The 10,641-nt window shown below is 32.1% G+C and overlaps 1 protein-coding gene across 1 annotated transcript; it reads left to right on the top strand.

Annotated features, from left to right (window-relative positions):
- The first annotated feature begins 4,013 nt into the window (after positions 1-4,013).
- On the top strand, positions 4,014-4,713 carry LOC110107991 (RING-H2 finger protein ATL56-like). Its single transcript, XM_020838470.2, has one exon. It carries the CDS (start codon positions 4,110-4,112, stop codon positions 4,602-4,604), a length of 495 nt encoding a protein of 164 aa, XP_020694129.1. The 5' UTR covers positions 4,014-4,109; the 3' UTR covers positions 4,605-4,713.
- Positions 4,714-10,641: the final 5,928 nt, after the last annotated feature.

Below are 10,641 nucleotides of genomic sequence, written 5' to 3'. Positions count from 1 at the left end.
GTCTTCTCACTTTATATCTTAAAAATACTTCTAGGAGTTTCTTTTTGGAGACCTTTAGTTGGGATCTTAGCCATCACTAATACTCTTTAGGAAGCCTTATTAAGAGCTTTTTTTATGAACTTTAAGATACAACACTATACACCATTTAGGGGCCTACTCTTTAGGAGTCTCTCTAATGACTTTAGATTAAAAAAGACCATGCCTACTTTCATATTTTCATAATGCTCTATCTTTGGAGTTGATCTTGGGGACTTTTTAGATTAGACAAAGATGTTATTATCCACATGCCATTTTGGGCTTACCCTTGATAGTCTCCCAAGGTGAATTTTAATAAATATCATATTTGACAATAGATGTCCTTTAGGGCTCACTCTTTAGGAGTTTCTCTATTGAATTTCAAATTAAAAGACGCCCTATCTACTTCATGTCCCCAAAGGCTTAGTTTTATTAGTCCCTCTAAGATACTTCTGGATTAGTAAAAGATCATATATTCTTGCCCAACCTCTTAAAGTTTGCTCTTGATAGTCTTTCTTGGATATTTTTAGCAAGGACTTTCTCCAATGCTAGATGTCCTATAGAAAACCCTGTTTGGGAGGCTCTATTAGGAATTTTAGATTATAAAAGATCATATTCCTGCATGCCCTCCTAAGACTTGCTCTCAAGAGTTTATCATAAAGAATCTTTAGATTAAACAAAAACCTTATCTAGTTGCATGCCTTAACGGGCTCATCCATGATAATCGCTCTAAGGTAATTTTAATGAAATTCATATCTAATACTAGATACCTTATGCATCTCACTCTTTAGGAGCTTCAATAAGGAATTTCAAATTAAAAGATACATTATTTGTTTTCATTCCCTCTTAAGACTCAATTTCGAAAGTCTCTTTTGGGTTTTTTTTTATTATGAAAATATTGTATCTACTTTCCTAGCCTCTTAAAAGTTTGCTCTTGAAAGCCACTTGAGTACTCTTGTAAGGACTAGACTGAGTACTCTTGTAAGGACTATATTCAACACTAGGTATCATATAGAGCTTACTCGTTGGGGGCCTCAATCAAAACATTTCAATTGAAAAATACCATATCTACTTTAATGCTCTCACAAAACTTACCTCCGAGCTGCACTTAAAATATTTTTAAATTAAGCAGAATCCTTGTCAACTCAATTACCCTAAAAACCCTAAACTTTTCAGATTTGATCTTCCAGACTTCAAGATTAATAGAGGCATTTTATACTCCTATTCCTTAATATGCTTGCTTTAAAGACATCAAATTTATAAAAATCATCTTTACTCACTTGCCCTATCGACTAACTCAAAAATCATTTCAATGAAATTTCCATACTCTCAGAAAACCTTTTCGAAAAATCGAAATTAAAAAGGCAAAATCTTTTCTTTTATGCCCTCTTTTAACTCATTTTTAGAAGTTACCATAGGATCTCCTTCAATAAATTCTATATTAACATGAACCACCCTTAACTTTACCAATTTTATTTAATTATTTAGTTTTTTTTTAAACTAATTTTAATCTATCCCACCGCATAAATTTTATATTCATTGTTGCTGATTCCCACCGAAGGATAGAACCTCGGTATGGTGACATTCAAATTTGGTCCATATCACCCATTAAAAGATTCCAAAAATAATGATATTTTTATATTATAGATAGCTCCACACTAAAAGTGACCCAGCCCGCAGTAAGCCCAAAACCGTGTTCAGGAGCGCTAATTAGAAGTATATGCGGGTGTTCGCATATATTGATTCGTAGGGAGATGGAGCCCTCCCCGATGCTGATATGATGTACTCTTCCGCTGGAACACGTTAGTTTTTTTTGGGACATTTAGGTCATATAAGGCAAACTCACACACACTACGCATACACATAGACTCGAACCCTGAACCTCTTAGTTGGAAGCCTAAGCTCTCAACCAATAGGCCAAAGAGAGTTGTGTTGGAACACGTTAGTGTAAACGAATTTGGTCTTGTCCGTTTTCTTACTTATTTTAGTTATTTAAACTTATTTAAGATTTGGATTTTCTTTTATATTGTAGGGGCTGTTTGATTTGTTAAAAGTAAAAAAAAATAATAATCCTTTATGGAGAATTCATTCTATGCAAGAGTTCAGATGTAGCTCTGTACTCCAATTAAATGATGACATGCGAATTTTTTTTACTTGTACATAGGATGTGTATAAGAGGAAATTATAAACATCATGTATACAAGTTATACACACTATGTGTACGAGTGAAAAAAAAAATCACGTGTTTTCATTTAATTGGAGTTTAGACATAGAGGTACGTCTGGAATCCATACAGAATAATTCTCCACTACTTGAGATCTGCTTCATGACACTACTTGAGATCTGCTTCATGAATTCTATTTCTCTTGTGTTATGTTAAGAGTCAAATTCTCATAGAAACTTAATAAAAATGTTATTTTTATTACTTTCTAAGTCTTTTTCTATCTATCTCTACATTTTTTTAATGTATGTCGGATCTAATACATCTGTGCTCCAAAAAGGGTTATCAGACGACTTATATTTTAAGTTACCAAACCATTTAAGACGACTCTCTCGAAACTTATCAGCCATTGGAGCTACTCCAACCTTTTCACGTATATACACGTTTCACATTAGTAAAATACTGAATAAAATAAAATACTACATAAAAATTATATAATTGAATCATTTATTTTTTTAGAATTTATAAAGAATTATTTTTTTAAAGAAAATATCAAATTATTCAGATTCCGTTGCTTAGCTTTCTTTAAATTTTTTTAATTAAAAAATTAAATATTTGATCAACTAATTTTTAAAAAACATAAATATTATATTGTTTGGTAGAGTTTTTAATTAAATTGTAAATAAAAAATACAAAACTATTTTGATTGAGATTTTGAACTTATTATGGGATTTCGACGTTTTGATTGTTTTGGCAGTTTTGATAGCCTTTAAATATTACCAAAATTATATAAATAAAAGATTTTCTTAAAATAGTTAAATATCAAAGTTTAATTTTTGTTAGAAAATAATATATTGTTGTTTTTTATTATAATCTAAGGAGATGTAATCGAAATAAAAAATTGAAAAAAAGTGATGGTATTCTGACAAATTTTCTTGGGAATAATAAATTTAATTATTTAATATAATTCTTAATTGATTAATACTGTAGTTTATTTATTTTAAAATACATCTGTGATTTTAAATAATATCCTGAAAAAGAGAAATTTGACTTTATATGTAATTACTGAAATATACTCATAATTTATATTCGAGAAAGTATTCAGATGAAATAATCTCTATTGTATTTATGAATTGCTTATTGAAGCTTGCTTCAATAGAAATTGATTTGAAAAGGTTCTAATTAACATATAATTCAAATCAAAATTGAACTTGGGTCAACAAAGCTCTTTGGATCAGGCATTATCGGATTAGATTTTGAGATAAGTATGAATAGGGGGCGGATATAACTCATAAGTAATTTTTGGTGGTTCAAAGGGGCAGCAGCCTCTTTCAAGATCGGTCGTGGGGTCAAGGGGCCTAACAAGACCAATAACATGTGAGAAGAAGAGGAGTGTTAACATATCAACGACCTTCAATATTTCGTGGTGCGCAATTGGCTAGCTAAGTAACGTATCGCAGACTAGCACGTGTGAAGAAAGGTTCAAATAAAATTGATCATGTTCGATCAAATTAAACTTAGATTCAAACAAGACGTGAATAATATTAGATAGAATCTAAATTGAAACTTGCTCAAACCTCATTCTAATTCTCTCAATATTTATTCATGACATACTTCAATATACAATCACATTTTGAGTATTTTTTTTCAAAAATAAATAACAAGAGAGTTTATTATAAGACTTATATAGTAAAAAATTTCCCAAAAAAATTTAGTAAAACTATTTTGGGCTTTTGCCCAATTATACTCCAATTGAACAAAGAAAAAAAAAAAAAACTGGCTAAATTTAGATTCTTCACGACCTATTTTTCTGCCCAAGCTAAAACAATGGGTGCCACCTTTCATTACAACTCCCCTTATATTCCAAACAACAAACCCAAAAATCCCACCTTTGACCCCTTCACTTCTTCCTTTCTCTCTCTCTTCCCGCACCATGCCCAATGAAGAAGACTTGAACGACTCCATGTCTCTCGACAACCGCCGCCACCCCACGACGGCCGTCCATGCGCCGGCGGCGAAACCCAAAGGCGGCGCCCGCCTCCTCTCCATCATCCTCAGGTTCATCGTGATGCACATAGTCCTCTCCTTCTTCTTCCTCTTCGCCGGCATCGCCGTCTTCATACTCATCCTCCTATGCATAGCCGGCAAATTCCTCCGCCACCGTCGCCGCCGCCGCTTCTTCCAACAACCAGAAATCGAAAGGCGCGGCCTTTCGCGAGAAGAGATTCGCTGCCTCCCCTGTTTCAGATCCGCCGAGTTGGTCTCCGACGACTGCGTGGTGTGCTTGGAAGGGTTTAGGGAAGGGGATTGGTGTAGGGTTCTTCCGGGTTGTAAGCATTTGTTTCATCGGATTTGTGTTGATCGGTGGCTGGAGAGATCTAAGGTTTGTCCGATCTGCCGCGGCGGAGTTGCCGCTAGGTGGATCTGATAGGCAGATTTCTGTAAATTTTTTTTTTATTGGTAATTTCTGTATGATTGTACAGAAGATGGGTGTTTTTTTTGGTGAAATATGAATCTGGCTGTATTTTTTTCCTTTTTTTTTTTTTTTTTTTTTTTTTTTTTTTTTTTTTTTTTTTGCTTTTATGAGTTCTCGAGTTACAAGGGAAAGAATTGTAGAATTTAAGCTTTGTTTGGTTAATTGGTTTGAAGAAATTGGGATAGAAGAAATAAAAATGGTGAAGAAATTGAATGGAGGCCAGATTAAGGTTTTGTTTACTTATTGTTTTTTAAAGTAATTTTTTAGTACTAAAATTTTATACTAGAAAATTAATTTAGAAAATAATAAAGAAGCTGTCCCAAATGAAGCTGAGATGACTTTCTTATTATTTATTAAAATAACTTTCTAGTACAAAATTTTATGGTACAAAAAAATTTTGTAATAAAAAATTGCTTTATAAAATAATAAGAAAATCGGTTTCATTTGGGATAATTTTTTTTTTTTGCTTTATGAAGTAGATTTTTTAGTACAATTTTTTTTTAAAATAGTGAAAAATCAATAATCTAAAGCACTTTCAAATGAAGCCTAAGAGTAAATATTCATGATTTAATAGAAAGAGATGGAGCTCTCTCTCTTGTTTCAGCTTCTCTTATAAGATTATTTTTGGGTTTAATAGTATTGAATCTAATCATTTTTTCTTTTTTTTATTGAGGTTGTAAGTGAATTATAGCATTGGATGAATGGTTTGATTTAGGGTTTGTGTAAGGCTTGTTTTTGCTTATTATATTTATAAAACTTGTCATATAAATGAACATAGATGAGTCTCATATGAATTAGTGCATTTTATAAATAATTCGATGTTTGTTATTATCAATTTTCTTATTTACATAATTGAAAATTTTTGCATAAAATTTTAAAATCTAATGATATAAATGAGTCTTATGTGAATTATCGCACTTGATGAATAATTTCATATTCGTTTTGAAAAGATTTATTGGACAAAATTTAAAAATATTGTCTTGTAAATGAAAAAGTTAGAATATTGGCTTGTTTGTTTACTTATATACTCGTAAATGTGTTTCTTTATTGTTTAATGAGTAGATTTTTGAGATCGGCAATATTACATAGATATAGGAAAAGAGATTCTGCAAAAAGGCGTGCTGACAAACAGCACACAGTAACTGTTTTCGTCGATTTAAACTGAAAACAACATAATTAAGGAGAAACAAACGAAGCCTCAATAGGAGAGAGGATGATTAAATTGGTGTGCAATTTTGAAATACAATTAAAATGGATAAATCAAACATATTTTTTATTTTTTTTAAAAGCAAGCAAAATTAAGGCTTCATTTGGGGCAACTTTTTTACTGCTTTCTAAAAAACTTTCTAGTGCAAAAAAATTTTTTAACTAAAATTTTTTGTATTAAAAAGCTGCTTTAAAAAGTAGTAAGAAAGCTGTCACAAATGAAGCCTAAAGTTTCATTTGGGATCGCTTTCTTACTGATTCTTAAAGCGATTTTTCAGTATAATAATTTAAATTTTTGTATTAGAAAATCGCTTTAAGAAACAGAAAAAAGCCACTCCAAATGAAGCCTAAATCTTTTTTTTTTTTTTCAAAAAGTAGAGAATGATTTGAACATGAAATATCCATTTATGACAAAGCACAAGTGGTTGATCTTTTTCTTTGCTTTTCTTAAATAGTTATCATATGATATACTTCAATAATTATCTGTGGGTCTCCAAAAATATTCTGCTTATGAGGTTCGAATGCAAAGGGTATGACCACACTATCCCGAAGGACAAAATGATTGTAGGCCTTTACACTAGACATAAGCAGGCCGGTGGAAGAGCAGATCGAGTTATACATACGATTAGTCATGGAAGATAGCGACTTTCGCCTACACACTTCGTTGGATAATAATATATATAATCCAAAATTTCACGAGATTTTTCTCATTCGATACATCAGCTCAAATGAGATTTATTTGATTGTGTGGATCAGTTTCCTATGGGCGCAAGCCCTCGTAGTTAATTACATCTTAGACCTCAATCTAAAAAAACTCTCGATTAGGGATGTTACATTATTCTCTCGAATGGGTTTAGTGCAAAGGAAATATTCTAGGCTTTCCTAATCAAAGGGGAAGATAGGCTCAATTTGGCTTACTCAGCCATACGTGGTTCAATCATCATTCGGTCGGTCTGAGGAAGGAAAAACTGGAGAAAAAGAAAAGACAATGCATATCAAGCATACGTGAGAGAAAGAGGGAGTTGCCGTCATCCATGTGACGCGGATGAGTAAGATTTATAGCTTCTAAAAGAAAAGAAAGCTTACCCACCGATAAGGCGTACAGTGGTGCACTTGTACCACTAGCCTTAGATCCTAAATTTATAAAAGATATAATATCATACATACAATATTAACATCTACGACTTAACTAATACAAACATGGACTTACTCCTTGCCTGAAAAAGGAAACCAGCTAAAACCACCTAATCATATAAAATCTATGATATCCAGTCCATATGAAAGATGGGTGGGTAGTTAAACTTTAGAATTTGGGATCGACAACTAGAGAAGTTTCTAAGTGATCCCACACTTATGAATGGTACTATGCTCCTAAAACTAATGCAATTAAATTTTAGTTTTAATTGGTTATTGATGCAGTTTATGCTAGTTAAAGTCTCCAAATCAGAAATATATGAAATTTTAAAAAGGCTTATAAAATAATTTTTTAGAAAGACTAAGCTTCCCTCGGTCCGGCACTTCATCCTTATAATCTAGATTATCCGGACTTTACCCGTAGGTGGGGAAGTGTCTAAAGAAGGAAGAGAGAGAATGCATGCGTGCGACCCCGGACTATTCCGGCTATTCCCTAAATCATTATGTTTCTATGTTGCTTAATTCTTAAAATTTTATTATTGATTACGAGTAGAAGAGTTTTATCTCTAGAAGAGCCTAGCGAGTCAGGCACATGCACATGCAAAAAAGAAACCTATAAAAAGCATGCCAATTTTAATGCACAAACAAAGTAAACAAACCACAATAAAATAACAAAAACCATGAAAAAGAGTGTCCAAAGTCCATGGCAAGTGCCATACAATATTACACCACATAGTATAAAAAAAGTAGTGGTGGCCGGGCTACACCGACAACAACCTGGGAACGACGCAAATCTTAAAATAAGATATTTTATATCTTGCTCTTCTTCTTCACTTCCTTGATTCGTCTATGGATCATCTTCATTCCTTTAGGCTCCTTATAGTGAATTCTTCAAAAAGATGTCCAAATGAAAAAAGGAAACTCCCTATAAGGGGTTTTCTTTTTCCCTTGGGACCCCTTTACATTTAAAATGTCTTATTTTAAAGACTTTCATAACTCTCACCATCAAATACATTACATCAGCAAAAATGAAAATCTAGACTCTCCTGTAGGGGTTATCCTAAGAAGTTATAATCAAAGAAAGATCATCCAAGCAGTTATATATGAAATGAAATTACTCAAAATTAGCCACACTTGGCCGTGCTCTAATTATTTGGGGGATAAGCAGCTGAAGCACCTGTAGTAGTTATACATTTTATTATTAATTTTAGCCCCCCTTTTAACACTGTATGAGCACAGCCATCTGCAAGAAGATAATATTGGTATAAAAAGCGTTCATAGCCTATGGGTATTCTATCGCTTATAATGCAGCAAAAAAGAACTAAAACTCATCACAAAAAAGCATCACACAAAACTAAAGCAAGTAGAAAAACAAACAGCACACAGGTCACATGCAAGTCGCCACAACACAAAGATAGAAAGTAAAGAAAATATCGGCCTAACCTAAAGCTAGTAGTCGTGTCCTAACAAACATGTCTACGTGTGTGTAAGCTGTGTAGTTTTGGATAGATTATATATGGGATAGTTTAATTATAGTTGCTTTCATTTGATTTGTTAAAAAGGGGCAAAAGAGAGATTTTAGTTGAAGTTTAAATATTAATATTTTAGGATTGATTTTAGAGATTTTTATTTTAGTGTTTGATTGATTATCACATTTATTTCACACCGAGGCCGTGAGGTTTATTTCACCATCATTGGGGCTAACTTAATAGTCTCGTAGGCATGAGTTACCTAGTGATAATCAACTTTGTTGAATTATTTTAATTTGTTATGAAAATAAAAAAGAAAATGTGAGTTAAACAATTTATTAATCAAGTTCGTTGATTGATTTTAAAGATTGGTCTAAGGTTTGATATTTAGAAGTCTTTTATCCTAATGAATTTTATTTTATAATTTTGATCTCCTAATTAGATCTACATCATTTAAATTTTAAGTTAGTTAGGAGCTGATTATTAGATTAGTTATATTTGATTTAGATTTATATTTTAGATTTGCAATTTAATGATTATAAATGTTATTAATAGCTTAATTAAGAATTGAGTATTTTTCAACACATTTTAAGAGTTAGATTATAATTGATTGATTGACTATTAATAGATTAAAGAAAACTAAACCTAGGAAAATATGTCATTAAGTTTTTGTTTTGATGTATCTATCCTATAGGAAGCATACACCCTAAGTCTATATTATCTAAGACTCAATCCTTAATTTTGTTGTCCTTAAGTGTCACTAAAGTTTTAGGACTAAAAGTGGTTTGTTTTCTAACCCTTAGAACTTTCGTATATATGTCAAAAGGTTAAAGGATCTAGAATAGAAAAAGCAATCATAGTTATAAAATGAAGTTTCTGCAGGGTCCTAAGGGGTAGGGAGTATGCAATCATTAAGGCCCCTACAGGTTTTTTTAAGTTTTCAAGGAAACTGACATTACCGGGGGCTATGACCCGGTGGTTTCGCCCGTAGCGCCCCTACCAGACTGAATAGGGGCTACTGATGCTCGGATCTGATTGTCCATGCTCCATCTCTGAATGCTCCAGTACTCCTTATCTTTTACTCTCCAAAGGGTGCCTCGCAAAATATAGAAGAAAGGTGTATTAGATCACATTCTATAAGCAAATGATAATACAAAAAATGATGATGCAATAAAAGCAAGAATGTATCGTTTTGTATACCGGTAGAGCCATTTGTCTTTTGGGTTCTCCTCATTTTACAAACATTAAAACATAAAGCATAAAAGAGGTGATAGAAAGGCTAAAGGCAAAACAAAAGATGACTAAATGCAATAGAAATAAAAAGAATGAAAATCAAGTATAAAAGGGATGTAGGCATTGTTGTTATTCGGCACACTTCTTTGAAGTCAAGTGTACCTCTAAAACAATATTCTCCTTAATTCAATGTGACAGGAATAGAGAAGAATGAATTTTCAATGTCCTTTACTATACCCACAATCCAAATAAAGCACTTGATATATTTAAAACGACTACCCAAACTACTTTATAAATAAAGCTCAAAATAACGAAAGAGAGCAAATTCCCAAAACCAAAACTAAAACAAGCCCTTTCTTTTTGCGTATTTTTCAAAATTCATCTTTTAGAAGCGAATGTGAATCAATAGAAAGACAATCAGTACCCTAAATATTAACTTGCTCTAAAAAGATACTAAAGGACCTTACAAAGCAAATCACAAAACTAGAAGTCCCAAAATGCCTTATGAAAACTTATAAATGGAATACTACATAAAACTCTACATAAATCAACTACCAAAATATTTTTCGACATAAAAGACAATCAAGTGCTTCTTTTCAAATTTGGTGTGGGATAAAACTGTCAAAATTTTTCAATAAAAAAACTTCGCAAATCCTTTCATTATAAAACACTAATAAAACTTTTCCAACACAAAATCATTCATGAGATCTTCATCGTAAAATAGCTCGTAGATCTTCTAATCATAAAGAAAACCATAAAGCACCATAATAAGAATAAGTATAAGAGGCATGGCTATCTACCATAAAACAAATCATAATATCTTTCCATTTTTATAAGCGTTCAATCTTAAAGCGCAAGTAAGAAAAATAGTAAAAGAAGAAAGGGAGGCAAGGAGGATAAGAAACTAACTGTATCGAGCAAATACCTAACTGTACCGAGCATATGAT

Source organism: Dendrobium catenatum, unplaced genomic scaffold (assembly GCF_001605985.2).
Source record: "Dendrobium catenatum unplaced genomic scaffold, ASM160598v2 fragScaff_scaffold_889, whole genome shotgun sequence".
Lineage (NCBI taxonomy): Eukaryota > Viridiplantae > Streptophyta > Magnoliopsida > Asparagales > Orchidaceae > Dendrobium > Dendrobium catenatum.
Note: the sequence above shows the minus strand (reverse complement) of the source record. Positions and strands in the feature narration are given on the sequence as shown.

Bases quoted from the DNA above. Each gene is read 5' to 3' on its own strand.
- LOC110107991 (XM_020838470.2), top strand. From the start codon at position 4,110: ATGCCCAATGAAGAAGACTTGAACGACTCCATGTCTCTCGACAACCGC.